This window comes from Portunus trituberculatus, chromosome 21 (genome assembly GCF_017591435.1).
Source record: "Portunus trituberculatus isolate SZX2019 chromosome 21, ASM1759143v1, whole genome shotgun sequence".
In the NCBI taxonomy this organism is placed as follows: Eukaryota; Metazoa; Arthropoda; class Malacostraca; order Decapoda; family Portunidae; genus Portunus; species Portunus trituberculatus.
Window position 1 is genome coordinate 9,626,465 of NC_059275.1, and position 18,620 is coordinate 9,645,084.

General features: G+C 38.7%; 1 protein-coding gene across 7 annotated transcripts in view; it reads left to right on the forward strand.

Moving 5' to 3' along the window:
* Positions 1 to 18,620, forward strand: part of LOC123506894 (scoloptoxin SSD14-like) — a 42,075-nt gene that overhangs the window by 11,113 nt on the left and 12,342 nt on the right. For 6 of the 7 annotated variants that reach the window (XM_045259269.1, XM_045259270.1, XM_045259272.1 and 3 more), the window contains exons 3-7: positions 7,803 to 7,888; positions 7,998 to 8,041; positions 8,190 to 8,353; positions 9,168 to 9,388; positions 9,543 to 9,584. In XM_045259269.1, the coding sequence (XP_045115204.1) occupies positions 7,803 to 7,888; positions 7,998 to 8,041; positions 8,190 to 8,353; positions 9,168 to 9,388; positions 9,543 to 9,584 (557 nt within the window). The remainder of the gene's footprint in view (positions 1 to 7,802; positions 7,889 to 7,997; positions 8,042 to 8,189; positions 8,354 to 9,167; positions 9,389 to 9,542; positions 9,585 to 18,620) is intronic. The other variant, XM_045259274.1, reaches the window with a different exon arrangement.

An 18,620-nucleotide genomic window follows, 5' to 3' on the forward strand; every position in this document is an offset into this window, starting at 1 on the left:
AATCAAATGAGACATTGGTGAGGGAAACTGTAGACAAAAAGAGATGTGTGGTGATATTTGGTGTGGAGGAGGATAAGACACCGAGTAAAATGGAGAGAGAGAAAACATAAAAAGGTGATAAATAATATCATTAATGTGGTGCAGGAGGAGGAAAAGACCTAGTACAAGAAATAGAGGACTTCCATAGAATTGGAAAGTTCACAAGAGAAGGTATGAGGCCAATAAGAATCAAACTTAAGTCACAAAAGGATGTAGATGAATTGGTGGAGAAGTCATGGAGGCTAGCCCAGCAGGAAACAACAAGGAAGATTTGGTTGAGAAGAGATCTCGGTGAAAAGGAAAGAGAAATGTTAAATGAGTTGAGAAAGGAGGCTTTGAAAAAAATGAAGAGAGGACAGAAGAGGAGAAGAAAGAGTTTTTCTGGAGAATCTTGGATATGAGACTGAGGAAGTGGTTCATAACCCAGAAAAGTACAGCAAGAAAGGACTAAAGAAACTTACGTATGAGCGGAATGTAATGTATTCCAACATAAATGGAGTGATATCGGGATTTTAGAACTCAACGATTACTTGAGGGACAAGAACCCAGATATTGTGGGTCTTACTGAAACAAAACTGAGAGAGGGAGAAGACCTGATGATGGTTGGAGAAGGAAATATAATGTTTGGAAAAGAAATAGAGTAGGTAAGATGGGAGGAGGAGTGATGTTGCTGGTTAAAAAGATATAAAGGTGGATCAAGTGAAAGAAGGTATGGGAAAGGCAGAAGTGCTAAAGATCAGAGCAGAAACTAATGAAGGAAAAAGAGGCACTACATAGTGGTGTACGTACCACCTAAGACAAATGCATGGTCAGTACAGGAATATGAAGAAATGATAAGTGATACAGGAACATGTCTGGAAGAAATGTTGGGTGGCTGTGAACGAACTATAATGATGGGAGATTTTAATTGTAAAGAGGTGTGTTGGGAGGACTGGTCAATGGAAGGATCAGAGACAACATGGGAAATACACTATTGACACTGGCAATGGAAAATGTGTTAACTCAGTGGGTCAAAGAAGATACTAGGTTTGGAGGAGAGGGAGCATCGTCAAGACTGGACTTGGTCTTTAGTACAGAGCCAATGGTCATTGAGGAGATGAGGGTGGAGTGCCCTTTAGCAAAGAGTGATCATGCAGTTTTGGAGTTCAAGGTGATAGATGAAGAGAAATCTAGAAGAAATGAAGAATATAAAGTGGGAAGATGGAATTATGCCAAGACAGATTTTGGAAACCTAAAGAAATTCTTTCAAGAGACAAATTGGATGAAATTCAAGAGTGCTAAGGAGCAAATGAAAAGTGGAAGGAATTTATAAAAATATACAAAGAAGGTGAGAAAAATTTGTACCAATAAGACAACATAGAGAAGTTGGAAAGCAGGACTGGTTTAACGATAGATGTGAAAAGGCTAGAACAAGAAAAGAGGATGCATGGAAGAGGTGGAGAAGGAAAAGACGGATTAAGCAGTGGGAAAGTTACAAAAGAGCAAGAAATGAATATGTGTTGATTAGAAGAGAAGAAAGAAAGAAACAAGAAAAGGATATAATTGATAAATGTAAAGACCAACCAAGGCTTTTTACAGACATGTGAACAACAACATCAAAAATAGAGAAAGTATTGAAAGTTTAGAAGTAAATGGAGTATGCAGTGAAGATCCCAGGAAATGGCAGAGGCTATGAATGGATGCTTTCGGAAGGTATTCACAAAGGAGACTGCTTTTGACAAACCACTGGTAATGGAACAGAAAGGGATTATGAAGGAGTTTCAAGTAACTGTGGAGGAGATCAAGAATATGATGGGGAGTTTAGAAGTGAGAAAAGCTGTGGGACCTGATGGGGTATCAGGATGGATTTTAAGAGAATGCAGGAGCAACTGGCAGAAAAAGTTTGTGAAGTAATTGATGCCTCATTAAGGGAAGGTGTAGTGCCCCAAGACTGGAAAAGAGCTAACATTGTCCCAATCTATAAATCAGGTAACAAGAGAGACCCATTGAACTATAGACCAGTGTCACTTACAAGTGTGGTAGCTAAGATGTGTGAGAGGGTGGTGAAGAATAGATGGACAGACTTCTTGGAGAAAATGACATACTTTGTGAGTGTCAATTTGGTTTTAGAAAAGGGCGTTCATGCACGACAAACCTGATATGTTACTATTCGAGGGTGATAGATGTAATACAGGAAAGAGATGGTTGGGCTGATGGAATATATCTGGATTTAAAAAAGGCCTTTGATAAGGTACCACACCGGAGACTGATCTGGAAACTTGAAATGGTAGGAGGAGTGCATGGCAGTTTACTAAAATGGATGGAAGACTTTTGGTAGGAAGAGAAATGAGAACAATAATTAAGGACAGACCATCAGAATGGGGCTTGGTGGAGAGTGGAGTTCCACAGGGATCAGTGTTGGCACCAGTAATGTTCGCGGTCTACATAAATGACATGGTGGATGGGGTGTCCAGTTATGTGAGCCTATTTGCAGACGATGCAAAATTGTTAAGAAAAGTGAGATGTGACAAAGATTGCGAACTACTCCAGGAAGACTTGGACAGAATATGGAAATGGAGCTGTACATGGCAAATGGAGTTCAACACGACAAAATGCAAGAAAATAGAGTTTGGCAAGAGTGAAAGAAGAATCAGGAGTATGTACAAGATAGGAAATGAAGACATAAAACCAGTCATGAAGAAAAAGACCTTGGGGTGACAATTACCAATGACCTATCGCCAGAGAGACATATAAACAAAATAATTGGAGAAGTATTGAACTTATTGAGGAACATAAGAGTGGCGTCAGATATTTAGATGAAGAAATGATGAAGAAAATAATTACTGCAATGATAAGACCGAGGCTTGAATATGCAACAATACAGTGGGCTCCGAACTTAAAGAAACACATAAGGAAACTAGAGAAAGTACAGAGGGCTGCAACAAAAATGGTGCCTGACTTAAGAGATTTGACTTATGAAGACAGACTGAAAAGAATGCAACTTCCGACCCTGGAAAACAGAAGAGAAAGGGGAGACCTGATAGCAATATACAGAGTGATGATTGGCATGGAAAAATGGATAGGGAAGATCTGTGTATGTGGAATGAAAGAATGTCGAGAGGGCATGGGAAAAACTAAAATGGCCACTTATAGGAGAGATGTGAAAAATATAGCTTCCTCATAGAAGGGTGGAAACATGGAATAGTTTAGACGTGGAAGTGGTCAACGCAAGGAATATTCATGATTTTAAGAAAAAGCTGGACATTAATAGATATGGAGACGGGACAACACGAGCATAGCTCTTTTCCCGTATGTTACAATTAGGTAAATACACACACACACACACACACACACACACACACACACACACACACACACACACACACACACACACACACACACACACACCACCACTGTCGCTGAGAGAGGACGGCTCGTGTCCGGCTGCGGACGGGAAGAAGTGAAAATACCTATGGTGTTACAGGGCCTGGGTACCTCTGAGTTAGTGTCCTGTTGATGTCCTACTGTCGCATAGTGTTGAAAGTGAGGGATATGGAGAGTGGTCCCTGAGAGGAGAGTGTGGGCGGTGATTGTTTTGGCCGTAATCAGCTGACGATAGCAAACATGGCGGCTACCCCTAGGCAACCCAAGGATTTTGAAGGTTTTGTAACTACTCCAAGAGGACTGGAGAAATTAGATATGGATGCAAGAATCCAAGCACTGGAAAGTAAGTTCCTAAACATCTTGTCCATAGAAGAAAAACTGGATAGAGTTATAGCCGAGAATGATTCGTTCAAAAAAGAGATCTATTTGTTAATGATAGCAAATAAAGAGCTATTGAAGGAAAAAGTAGAGATGGAGAAGGAAAACCAACAACTAAGGAAACAATGTGAAGAGATGAAGGCTAAACTCCTAGAAATGGAGATGAAAATATCCGAAGGGGACTTGAGGAAGGAGGAATGCCTTAATCTTATTGATGCCAGGATGAAAGAAGTGAACCATGAACATCAGGAGGTACAAAGGTCCTTTAGGGAGATAGTGAAAAAGCAGGAAGAGGAAAATAAAGTGATTTCGCAGAGTGAAATGGTTAAGGCACTAAAGGAAAATGAGTATGTGGTGAGAGATATTGCTGAAAAGAAAAACTGTGTGATCATAACAGGATTGAGGGAGGAAACTAACAGAAACTGGCAGGATAGGAGGAATAAGGAAAATGACAGGATTAAGTCTTTACTGAATAAGATCTCTGTGGAGGAAGAGGACCTATATGCTGAGGTAGAAGAAAGTGTGAGATTAGGAGCTTTTGAGGAAGGGAAGAATAGACCATTAAAATTGAAATTAAAGTCTCAGGTGGCAGCTGAGGCCTTGCTGAGGAGGGCTTGGAAACTTAAGGACTCTGAGGAAACCAAAACAATTTACATAAGAAGAAATATGTCACAGGATGAGCAAATGAAAATGAAAGAGCTTGTAACTGAAGTGAAAGAGAGGAATGACGAAAGAACAGAGGAGGAAAAGACCAAGTTTTTTTGGAGGATGAGAAATGGAAGGCTAAAGAAGTGGTGGATAAAACAGGTGGAATAGACATTACATGGAAGAAAGAGACTAGGAATGGAATACAAGTGACTTACATGAATATAGATGGATTTCTGTCTAAGAGGCTAGAATGTATGGATTACCTAAGAAATAACGAACTGGACATAATGTGTGTGGTGGAAACAAAGCTAAGGCCCAAATTAAAGCTAGACTGGTTTGTTGTAAAACACTACAAAGTATGGAGAAATGATAGAAAAAATAAAGGAGGTGGTGGTATAATGGTTCTTACTAAGGAAGATCTGATAGTGAAGGAGGTGAACTATAGTAAGAGAAATGAGGAAGTGATAAGTATGCTTATAACAGATGGCAAGAGGGACATTAATATTATAACAGTATGCATACAACCCAGAACCAGTGCTTGGGAATATGAACAGTATAAAATGATGATGAGAAATACTCTAGACAGAATGAAGCAAGAATTCATCAGAAAGGATACAATGATGATAGTCGGAGACTTTAATTGTAAAGAAATAGTGTGGGAAGAGTACGAAGGGGTGAACGGTGGTGAGTGGGCAGAGGAATTGTTAAATGTAGCAACAAATAACTTGATGACACAGTGGGTGAGATCACCAACAAGGTGCAAGGGACAAGATGTTGCAGCAAGGTTGGATTTGGTATTTACCAGGGGGATCTCTCTAAAAGAGGAAATTGAACATAAATGTCCCTTGGGGAGAAGCGATCATGATGTCCTAAGCTTTGAGCTGGATACGGAATTAAGCATGAATAAGATTGTGGAACGCAGGGAGGAAAAATTAAATTATATTAGGGCAAATTATAACCATATAAGGGAGTTCTTTAATGATATTGACTGGTCCGTGGTATACCAGGAAAGGGATATGCAATTGAAATATGATAAATTTATGGATTTGTATAACTCTGCTGTGAAAAAGTTTGTGCCATACTACAGAAAGAGGACTTTAAATAATAAACAGTGGTTTAATAGAAATTGTGAAGAAACAAAACAGAACAAAGAAAAGGCATGGAAGAAACTTTAGAAAAACAGTGATGTATTATCAAGAGAAGTTTACAAAACAGCAAGGAATAGATATGTTGAAGTAAGGAGAACAGCACAGAAGGAATATGAACAGAGGGTGGTGGAAAACTGTCATAGTGATCCAAAAATGTTTTACAAATTCATAAATGAAAACTAAATATAAGGGAGGCAATAGAAAAGGTAAAAACCGGGGAAGAAGTATATGAGGATGCTGGAGATATGGCGGAAATTTTGAACGACAACTTTTGCAAAGTGTTTACAAAGGAGGAGCATTTTATGGGAGGAAGACCTACGGAAATAAAGCAAATGCAGGACATCATGGTTACTAAGGAAGATGTAAGGAAAATTATAAGCAATCTGGATATTAATAAATCAATGGGGCCTGATGGCATATCTGGGAGGTTGCTAAATGAATGTAAGGATCAATTGTTGAACCCGTATTTGATATTGTGGAAACCTCCATACGAACAGGATTAGTCCAGAAAGAGTGGAAAAGAGCTGACATTGTGCCTATATATAAGAATGGTAGTAGAATGGAACCGCTAAATTATAGACCAGTATCGTTGACTAGTATATTGTGCAAGGTATGTGAAGAAGTAATTAAAGCTAAGTGGAGTGAGTATCTAGAAAGTGAAAACATTCTGAGTGAAAGACAGTTTGGTTTCAGAAAAGGAAGATCGTGTATCCAATTTATTATGTTTTTATTCAAGAGTGACTGACATACTACAACATAGAGAGGGATGGGTGGATGCTATCTACCTGGACTTGAGAAAGGCCTTTGATAAAGTACCACACAATAGACTGATGTGGAAACTAAAGAAGATTGGAGGAGTAAATGATAAACTAGCAAAATGGATGGAAAATTACTTAATGGGAAGAGAAATGAGAACAGTGGTGAGAGGAAGGAAGTCCGAGTGGAAGAAGGTAACCAGTGGAGTTCCACAAGGGTCAGTGCTTGGTCCCATCATGTTTTTGATTTATGTTAATGATATGCCAGTAGGAATTGACAGTTACATGAACATGTTTGCGGACGATACTAAAATTATGAGGAGAGTAAAGAATGTGGAAGATTGTAACAAGTTACAGGAAGATCTTGATAAAATATATGAGTGGAGTAAGGAGTGGCAGATGGAATTTAATATAGACAAGACCATGTTATGAAAATGGGAAGAAGTAGATACAGACCAAACAGGGATTACAGGCTGGGTGATGAGAAAATTAAAGAGACCAATGAGGAGAAAGACTTAGGAGTAACCGTGCAAAACACCTTGTCACCGGAGAAACACATTAACAAGATTTTTGGGAAAACATATAACATGCTTCAAAATATTGGCCTTGCATTTCACTACCTAGATGAAGGAATGATGAAGAAGATATTATGTACCTTAATAAGACCCCAGTTAGAATATGCAGCTTGTGTCTGGTCACCGCATATGAAGAAAAATGTGAAGAAGGTGGAATGGGTACAGAGGCTGGCAACAAGGATGGTACCAGGACTCAAGGAGTTAGACTATGAGGAAAGACTGAGGAAGCTGGGGCTGACCACACTAGAAGAGAGAAGAACAAGAGGAGACATGATAACTATGTATAAATTGGTGAACAAGATTGACATACTGGACAGAGAGTTGATAAAGGTGACCACAAGTAATAATCTCCGAGGACATGGAAAAAAGCTAATAAAAGACATCTGTCTAAATGACGTGAGAAAATACAGTTTCCCGCATCGTAGCATTGATAAGTGGAATAAACTGAGCAGTGATGTTGTTGACGCGGTGTGTGTCAATCAGATGAAAGAGGGATATGATAGGAATGGACAAGGAGACAGGACACAGAGAGCTTAGCTCGGGCCCTGTAATACACAAATAGGTAAATACACACATTTGATTTGCTTTTATAGAGAAACATCAGAGGTGTAGCATAAGTGGGAGATCATCACACCAGAGTCATCTGTGGCTCGTGCAGCCGACAATGAAATACATTGCACAGCAATGCAAAACATTTAATTTTGTGAAGATTGAGTTGGACAGTATGTGTATGGAAACCAAACACTACAAGCTCAACTCAAAACTCAAAACTACACATTGTAATTATGAACCAGTCAGAAATGCACAAGTGTGTGGTGTATTCATGAACAGAAGCAGGTCACTGAATTCCTCTGTAAATACTTCATTATATAAATATTTGTTATATTTCTTTGCAGGATTCACTTCAACAAGAAGCAGCTGGTACTGCTGGGTATACTAGCATGTACCTGTGCAGTAGCCTTGGTCGTGGGCGTCACTGCTGGTGAGTACAAACTTGACACCTTAAATAATGATCATAATTATGCTATAAGTAAGTTTTCCACTAGTCCTTAAAGAATGATACTAGTACGTATGTAATCTATGTTTCCCAGGTTTGGCTCAAGGCGATACCTCACAGCCATCTACCAGTGGCAAGGTATGTGGTTGTGGGGTTAATTAGATCAGCTGTTGTGAGCAAAATGTGTGAATAAATTAGATATTTTCTTGTTGAACAGTGTTGGTTGCTTGTCAGACATGGTGTGTGCCGAGTGATACATTTTAATGTTTCAATTAATGTTTTTCAGCCTGCAGATGATGCTTCAAAGTCACATTTATTTGAGTCATGGGATGACAATACTATTGATGGTGAATATGTGTTAACTGAGCCTCCACCATCACCAAGTGAGCTTGGTGAATTTGAGTCGGCAGCAGTCAGTGCAGATGGGCAGCCGTGTGCCCAGATAGCCACGTGAGTAGTGCTCCTTGAAAAACATTTACATCAACACAAGAGATAGGTGTGTGGGAACAATGTAACACTTTGAATTGAGATAAGTCCTATTCTTTTAAGTGAAGGATAGAGAGCAAGGTATCACATCTTTTTCCTTTATCTGAAACAGATGACAGGAAGGGAAGTATGAAACAAAACAAAAGAGGAAGGGTGAGGAAAGGAAGAGAGAGAAAGAAAGGACATATTGTGGAGTAGAAGGAGGGTTATGAAATACAAAGAACATGTGTCATGAATTGGGCATTTCCATTAATACATCAGCCTATTGAATGTACATTTACTTGACATATTTTTCTTTTTATATGTAATGAACTCATGCTCTACTTTATTGTGCATTGAATGTAAATAACTTGCTCAACTAGTATAGTATGTCATTCCTTAAATCAAGGTGAACCACAATTGCCCTACAAATAATTCAGTACTTCTGTACTCATATAATTTACATATGTGCATATCAGAATGATATTTTCTTGAATCAGGATCGCTACAATACTGTACAAGTGAATGACTGAGGAGGTATCCCAGTTCTCTTTCTCTAATCTTCTCAGGTAGCTTTTCATGTAACAGCAAGAGAAGTTTATTTTGTCATTTCTTCTTCTTCTTCTTCTTCTTCTTCTTCTTCTTCTTCTTCTTCTTCTTCTTCTTCTTCTTCTTCTTCTTCTTCTTCTTATTATTATTATTATTATTATTATTATTATTATTATTATTATTGTTATCATCATTATTATTATTATTATCATTATTTTTATTATTGTTATTGTTGTTGTTTTTATTATAGTGAAATTTTGCGGAAGAATGGAAGTGGTGCAGATGCTGCCATTGCTGGGCTGTTCTGTGTTGGTGTGATCAACACACAGTCGATGGGCCTTGGTGGGGGTTTCTTACTGACATATTACGAGAGGTCATCAGGCAAGGCATACACTCTTGACGCCAGAGAGGTGGCACCAGCAGCAGCCTATGAAGACATGTACCATGGAGATGGACACTTGATGGAGAAAGGTGAACTTCAATACACTATATTGTTGTAGTACACTTTAAAGTTACATGTTGAAGTGCACATTATTCCTTAAATGGCAGTCTGTTTAATTTGAATATTGAGTTGCCTTGTTTTGCATTATCATGCACATTTTAATAGACAATTCTTAATACATAGGGAGAAAGGGTTGGTGGAAGCATAAGAAGGCAAGTTTAAAGGGTAAGTAGATGTACACAAACTTTTCACTATGAACAAGCTTATACTCAAATGAATGCATGGCTTTTCAAAATAAATTGTACATATTGAACATTTGTAATTTGGCTTGAAGGTTTGGAGAAAAATTGAATAATTTTATTATAACTATTTAAACATTCTATTGATATATTTGCTTCAACCGTTATTTATTTTATTTATTTATTAATTTATAGTGTTTCTTTAAGGTTTTTATTTATTTATTTATTTACTTATTTAAATTTTGGCTTTTTGAGCCATCAGTATGACTACCGTTATTATGCTAGCAGAATGTAAGATAGTATAATGGAGACATTGAATACCACCGCTCTATGTAGAGCAGCAAGGGTCCAAGGTCCCCTGCCAACTCCTTCCAGGCCTATCCTAGCCCAAGTTGCTGAATGTGCATGTGCATCATAGAAAGAAGAGAACACCTAAACATTTACATGCCAAGTATTTTATACACTTTACACATTATCAGCATTATATAGAGCTATATATATTACTATTGCTCTGCCTAGGGAATATATTGAAACAGAAATAGATGGAATAAAAAAACCTAGGAATGATTTTGAGAAAGACTGAATCTGCACTGTACCACCAACCTATTCATGACTCCACACATTATGTGTGTGTGTGTAATTCACCTCGGTCGCCTGCTGGTCACCCAGCCAGTCTTTCCCATTACGGAGCGAGCTCAGAGCTCATAGACCGATCTTTGGGTAGGACTGAGACCACAACACACTCCACAAACCGGGAAAGCGAGGCCACAACCCTCGAGTTACATCTCGTACCTATTTACTGCTAGGTGAACAGGGGCCACACATTAAGAGGCTTGCCCATTTGCCTCGCCGCTTACCGGGACTCAAACCCAGGCCTCTCGATTGTGAGTCGAGTGTGCTAACCACTACACTACGCAGGGGCTCATAGTGTCCTGTCTCCATATCTCCATTTATCTAATTTTTCTTTAAAGTTATGCACACTATGTGTTGCAACAATTCCATTATCCAATGCATTCCATTTTTCCATTGTTCTGTGTAGAAAACTGTATTTTCCAACATCCTTCACACACTGCCTCATCCTGATCTTCTTTTCATGTCCTCTTGTCCTTCCATCCTCTTCTGCCAACAGCACCAGGTCTTCTTTGTCTATCTTTTCAATATCATTTACTATCTTATACATTGTTATTAGGTCCCCGCATTCTCTTCTATCTTGTAAGGTTGGCAGTCCCATTTCCTTCAGTCGTTCTTCATATGTGAGGTCCTTTAATTCTGGCACCATCTTTGTAGCAATCTTCTGTATCCTTTACAGTTTTCTCATATCTTTTTTAGAACTCCGAGACCATACCACTGCTGCATATTCCAACCTTGGGTGTATCATGCTTGTGATGATTTTTTTCATCATATCTTTATCCATGTAATGAAATGCTACTCTTATATTAGTCAACATCTTATATGATAGTCCAAATATCTTATTTATGTGTTTATCAGGGCTCAGATTTTCTTGTATGATCACTCCAAGATCCTTTTCCTCTTTAGTCTTTGTTATTTGCTCCTCTCCCATCAGATAGTTGCATACTGGTCTTCTCTTACTCTTTCCTAGTTCCATTATGTGACATTTCTTGGCATTAAACTCCAATTTCCACTTCTTGCTCCATTCATAGATCTTATTTAAGTCTTCCTGTAGCAGTATACAGTCCTCTTTGGTTTTGATAACTTTTAGCAACTTTGCATCATTAGTGAATAAATTCATATAGCTGTTTACCCCAATGTGAATGTTATTTACATAAACTTGAAACATAATAGGGGCTAACACTGACCCTTGTGGCACCCCGCTAGTTACTTTACTCCAAGATGAGTATGTATCACAGTTCTCATTTCTGTATCCTTCAAATCATCTCTTGTCCATTTGAGCAAGGTTCCACGCAGTCCTCCTATGTTCTCTAGTTTCCAAAGAAGTCTTCCGTGAGGGACTTTATCAAATGCCTTTTTAATGTCCAGGTATACTGTGTCTACCCATCCATCTCTGTTTTCAAGTCCTGCAATAACCCTGGAGTAGAAGCTTAATAAGTTTGATACACATGACCACCCTGTCCTAAACCCAAATTGTCTTCGATATGACTTGCTCCTCTTCTAGAAATTTAACCCATTTTTCTTTGATAATTATTTCACATAACTTCCCTACGACACTTGTAAGTGACACTGGTCTGTAGTTTAGTGGTTCAGTTGCCTTTCCTTCTTTAAATATCGGTATTACATTGGCTCTCTTCCACTCTAGTGGAACTTTCCCTTCATTTATTGAACTTTTAATTATTTCCCAAATTGGCTTCAGTAATTGCTCTTTACATTCTTTTAACACCCAGCCTGATACACCATCTGGCCCCATTGCTTTCCTGACTTCCAACTTGTCCAGTAATCTTCCAATATCCTCTTATGAACTGCGATTTCCTGTAATCCTAGGCAATTCAATGTCCTATTAGGTTCTGTGAAGTCATCTTCTTCAGTGAATACTGTTTTGAAGCTCTCATTCATTATTTCACACATTTCTTTCTGTGTTTGGTATGCCTTTCCTTCTTTAATTATTTTTCAATTATTTCCTTATTCTTTGTTTTGCCATTTATAAACTTGTAGAAAAGTTTTGGTTCATCCTTGCTTTTATCCACTATATCCTTCTCAAACTTTCTTCCTCTCTCCTTACTCTAATATATTCATTTCTAGTATCTTTGTACTGCCGACTATTATAGTAATTTCCCTGCTTTAAAAGTTTCTTCCACGCTTTAACCTTTGCCTTTTTTGCTTGTAAGCATCTAGCATTGTACCATGTATGTATTTTTTTCTGAACTCTATAAACAGGAACAGACTTTTTTTTACTCCTTCATTGTATTCCTGTAAGAATATGTCATATTTCTCTTGTACAGTCTTCCTGCACATAATATTACTCCACTCAATATCAGCAAAATAACTCCTTAGTTTATCAAAATCTGCTCTTGCATGATTTAATCTCTCTCCTTTATAGTCCTCTCTGTATCTTATCTCATCCACCTCCTGCATTTGCATCTCTAATGTCACATGATCACTTTTCCCCATTTGGACTAAGGTTTTTTATGAAGACTAGGTCAAGTAACGATGGTTCCTCTTCCCCCCTGTATCTTGTTGACTCTTCTACCCACTGGTCCATTGTATTAACCATAGTCATCTGTAACACTTTCTCACTCCACTGCCCAGCATTGTCCATTACTTCCATCTCTCCCCAGTTTATTTTTTTACAGTTAAAAGTCTCCAACTAAGAGTATTCTTCTATCTCTTCTTATCATGTTATCCAGATACTTTATCGTCTCTCTTTGCATATCTTTATACTCTTCTGATCCCCATGTATTAGTCTTTGGTGGAACATATGTAACTATAATTTTTCTCTTCTTCAAATCTTCTGTTCTGATTGTTACTCCCAATGCCTCCACTTTGTCCTCTCCATATTGCACACAAATGTTATCACGAACCATTATTAGCACTCCTCCTCCCCATTTATCCTTCCTATCCCTCCTCCAGGTATTATATCCTTCCTCTTTAAAGTTGACATGTATCACATTCTTCAGTTTTGTTTCAGTGATATACATTACATCTGGCTTTTTCTCTTTGAAATAATCCCGAACTTCCAATATACTTGATAACAAACCATCTATGTTAGTATAAGTGACTCTTAATTTATTACCTCCTCCACGACCTCCTCTTTTTTTCCTTAAGTACCACTTCTTTAGTCTCATATCCAGAACCCTTCAGTAAAAATTCTTCTTCTCTATCTCTGTCCTTTTTTCTTTTTTTTCCTTAGCCTCACTTCTTAGCACTTTCTCCTTTTCCCTTTTCTCTAAGTTCATATCTTTTTTTATCCATATTTCCTTGTGATTGACATCATTGGCTAACTTCCCTTTTCTAGCCATTATTTCTTCTACAGCCACTTGAAATCTCATTTTCACCTTCATTGGTCTCTTACCGCCCTTCAGTGTACCTTCCCAGCCTAACCACTTCCTCCACCTCCTGGTCAAATTCTTGTGTGCTGTCTTGTAACCTTTTGATAACTGTTTTGGCCATTTCCCTTTCTTCACATTCTCTTGTGAATTTATTTTGATTTTTCCTTTCTCTCATCCCGTAGATCACGAAGCTTTTTTTCTTGTCCACTGCATCCTGCACTATACTTTCCTTTTCTTTGATAACTTCGATTACAGCATCTTTTGTTTCCCCTGAATTTGTCTCTTTACCACTTCTGAAAATTTGACTTTTTCCTCCTCTTGTTCTTGTTTCCATTCATTTCTTAGTTCTTTCAATTTGTTTTCGCCTAGACCACCTTCTATCCTGTCTGTAACCCCTTGCTGCACTTTATCCGGCAAGTTCTGGCATGTGGTTTTTAGAGCGTCATTTTGCTTCCTTATTTCTAAAATCTCTTCTTTTAATTCTTGGTTTATTCCACTGACCTTTTCACATTCAGTTATTCTCAATTTCAAGGTTGTGTTTTCTGATACCAGTCGGTCATGTTTGTCCATGAGACTGGACATCGCCTCCTTCAAATATCTTAATTCTCTCTCTACATTTACAAGTCTCCTAGTATTTCCTCGTTCATCTTGTAAACCCAAGAAATCCTTATCCATAGTATCTTCAGTCAGTTTTCTTAAACCAATAAGTGTTTCTATATAACGTTGATTTTCGGCCGGCATATGTTTTGGTTCCTCCATGCGCCTGGCAGCGCTACTTGGTTCCATATCTCTCTCTTTATCTATTCCTTGGTTATACGTAATCTAACACTTATTTCATTTGGAGACAGGAGAACACTATGGCCTCCCCTCCCCCTGTATATAGGTCTAGGCCTGGGTCCAGTCCTTTTGTAGCACTCTCTGTGAGCAGCTCAGACACGTCTGTCCTGGACGATGGCTCCCGTGTGTGTGTGTGTGTTATTCACTACAGTTGTCTGCTGGTCACCCAGCCAGTCTTTCCCCTACGGAAAGAGCTCAGAGCTTGTAGTGACTGATCACCGGATAGGACTGAGACCACACCACACTCCACACACCGGAAAGCAAGTCCACAACTCCTTGAGTTACATCCCGTACATATTTACTGCTAGGTGAACAGGGGCTACACATTAAGAGGCTTGCCCATTTGCCTCGCCACTTTCCGGGACTCGAACCCGGACCCTCTCGATTGTGAGTCGAGCGTGCTAACCACTACACTACGCGGTGTGTGTGTGTGTATTTACCTATTTGTATTTACCTATTTGTGTATTACAGGGCCCGAGCTAAGCTCTCTGTGACCTGTCTCCTTGTCTATTCCTGTCATATCTCTCTTTCATCTGATTGACACACACCGCGTCAACGACATCACTGTTCAGTTTATTCCACTTATCAATGCTACGATGCGGAAAACTGTATTTTCTCACATCATTTAGACAGATGTCTTTTATTAGCTTTTTTCCATGTCCTCAGAGATGATTACTTGTGGTCACCTTTATCAACTCTCTGTCCAGTATGTCAATCTTGTTCACTAATTTATACATAGTTATCATGTCTCCTCTTGTTCTTCTCTCTTCTAATGTGGTCAGCCCCAGCTTCCTCAGTCTTTCCTCATAGTCTAACTCCCTGAGTCCTGGTACCATCCTTGTTGCCAGCCTCTGTACCCTTTCCACCTTCTTCACATTTTTCTTCATATGCGGTGACCAGACACAAGCTGCATATTCTAACTGGGGTCTTATTAAGGTACATAATATCTTCTTCATCATTCCTTCATCTAGGTAGTGGAATGCAAGGCCAATATTTTGAAGCATGTTATATGTTTTCCAAAAAATCTTGTTAATGTGTTTCTCCGGTGACAAGGTGTTTTGCACGGTTACTCCTAAGTCTTTCTCCTCATTGGTCTCTTTAATTTTCTCATCACCCAGCCTGTAATCCCTGTTTGGTCTGTATCTACTTCTTCCCATTTTCATAACATGGGTCTTGTCTATATTAAATTCCATCTGCCACTCCTTACTCCACTCATATATTTTATCAAGATCTTCCTGTAACTTGTTACAATCTTCCACATTCTTTACTCTCCTCATAATTTTAGTATCGTCCGCAAACATGTTCATGTAACTGTCAATTCCTACTGGCATATCATTAACATAAATCAAAAACATGATGGGACCCAGCACTGACCCTTGTGGAACTCCACTGGTTACCTTCTTCCACTCGGACTTCCTTCCTCTCACCACTGTTCTCATTTCTCTTCCCATTAAGTAATTTTCCATCCATTTTGCTAGTTTATCATTTACTCCTCCAATCTTCTTTAGTTTCCAACATCAGTCTATTGTGTGGTACTTTATCAAAGGCCTTTCTCAAGTCCAGGTAGATAGCATCCACCCATCCCTCTCTATGTTGTAGTATGTCAGTCACTCTTGAATAAAAACATCATAAATTGGATACACACTATCTTCCTTTTCTGAAACCAAACTGTCTTTCACTCAGAATGATTTCACTTTCTAGATACTCACTCCACTTAGCTTTAATTACTTCTTCACATACCTTGCACAATATACTAGTCTTTAATTTAGCGGTTCCATTCTACTACCATTCTTATATATAGGCACAATGTCAGCTCTTTTCCACTCTTTCGGGACTAATCCTGTTCGTACTGAGGTTTCCACAATATCAAATACGGGGTTCAACAATTGATCCTTACATTCATTTAGCAACCTCCCAGATATGCCATCAGGCCCCATTGATTTATTAATATCCAGATTGCTTATAATTATCCTTAAATCTTCCTTAGTAACCATGATGTCTTGCATTTGCTTTATTTCCGTAGGCCTTCCTCCCATAAAATGCTCCTCCTTTGTAAACACTTTGCAAAAGTTGTCGTTCAAAATTTCAGCCATATCTCCAGCATCCTCATATACTTCTTCCCCATTTTTTACCTTTTCTATTGCCTCCCTTATATTTAGTTTTCCATTTATGAATTTGTAAAACATTTTTGGGTCACTATCACAGTTTTCCACCACCCTCTGTTCATATTCCTTCTGTGTTTTTCTCCTTACCTCAACATATCTATTCCTTGCTGTTTTGTAAACTTCTCTTGATAATACATCACTGTTTTTCTTAAGTTTCTTCCATGCCTTTTCTTTGTTCTGTTTTGCTTCTTCACAATTTCTATTAAACCACTGTTTATTATTTAAAGTCCTCTTTCTGTGATATGGCACAAACTTTTTCACAGCAGAGTTATACAAATCCATAAATTTATCGTATTTCAATTGTATATCCCTTTCCTGGTATACCACGGACCAGTCAGTTTCATTAAAGAACTCCCTTATATGGTTATAATTTGCCATAATATAATTTAATTTTTCCTCCCTGCGTTCCACAATCTCATTCGTGCTTAATTCCGTATCCAGCTCAAAGCTTAGGACATCATGATCGCTTTTCCCCAAGGGACATTCATGTTCAATTTCCTCTTTTAGAGAGATGCCCCTGGTAAATACCAAATCCAACCTTGCTGCAACATCTTGTCCCCTGCACCTTGTTGGTGATCATCAAGTTATTTGTTGCTACCTTCAACAATTCCTCTGCCCACTCACCACCGTTCACCACTTCGTAGTCTTCCCACACTATTTCTTTGCAATTAAAGTCTCCAACTATCATCACTCTATCCTTTCTGATGAGTTCTTGCTTCATTCTGTCTAGAGTATTTCTCATCACCATTTTATACTGTTCATATTCCCAAGCACTGGTTCTGGGTGGTATGTATACTGTTATAATATTAATGTCCCTCTTGCCATCTGTTATAAGCATACTTATCACTTCCTCATTTCTCTTACTATAGTTCACCTCCTTCACTATCAGATCTTCCTTAGTAAGTGTGTGTGTGTGTACGCCACTCTTATGTTCCTCAATAAGTTCAATACTTCTCCAATTATTTTGTTTATATGTCTCTCTGGCGATAGGTCATTGGTAATTGTCACCCCAAGGTCTTTTTCTTCATGACTGGTTTTATGTCTTCATTTCCTATCTTGTACATACTCCTGATTCTTCTTTCACTCTTGCCAAACTCTATTTTCTTGCATTTTGTCGTGTTGAACTCCATTTGCCATGTACAGCTCCATTTCCATATTCTGTCCAAGTCTTCCTGGAGTAGTTCGCAATCTTTGTCACATCTCACTTTTCTAACAATTTTGCATCGTCTGCAAATAGGCTCACATAACTGGACACCCCATCCACCATGTCATTTATGTAGACTGCGAACATTACTGGTGCCAACACTGATCCCTGTGGAACTCCACTCTCCACCAATCCCCATTCTGATGGTCTGTCCTTAATTATTGTTCTCATTTCTCTTCCTACCAAAAGTCTTCCATCCATTTTAGTAAACTGCCATGCACTCCTCCTACCATTTCAAGTTTCCAGATCAGTCTCTGGTGTGGTACCTTATCAAAGGCCTTTTTTAAATCCAGATATATTCCATCAGCCCAACCATCTCTTTCCTGTATTACATCTATCACCCTCGAATAGTAACATATCAGGTTTGTCGTGCATGAACGCCCTTTCCTAAAACCAAATTGACACTCACAAAGTATGTCATTTTTCTCCAAGAAGTCTGTCCATCTAGTCTTCACCACCCTCTCACACATCTTAGCTACCACACTTGTAAGTGACACTGGTCTATAGTTCAATGGGTCTCTCTTGTTACCTGATTTATAGATTGGGACAATGTTAGCTCTTTTCCAGTCTTGGGGCACTACGCCTTCCCTTAATGAGGCATCAATTACTTCACAAACTTTTTCTGCCAATTGCTCCCTGCATTCTCTTAAAATCCATCCTGATACCCCATCAGGTCCCACAGCTTTTCTCACTTCTAAACTCCCCATCATGTTCTTGATCTCCTCCACAGTTACTTGAAACTCCTTCATAATCCCTTTCTGTTCCATTACCAGTGGTTTGTCAAAAGCAGTCTCCTTTGTGAATACCTTCCGAAAGCATCCATTCATAGCCTCTGCCATTTCCCTGGGATCTTC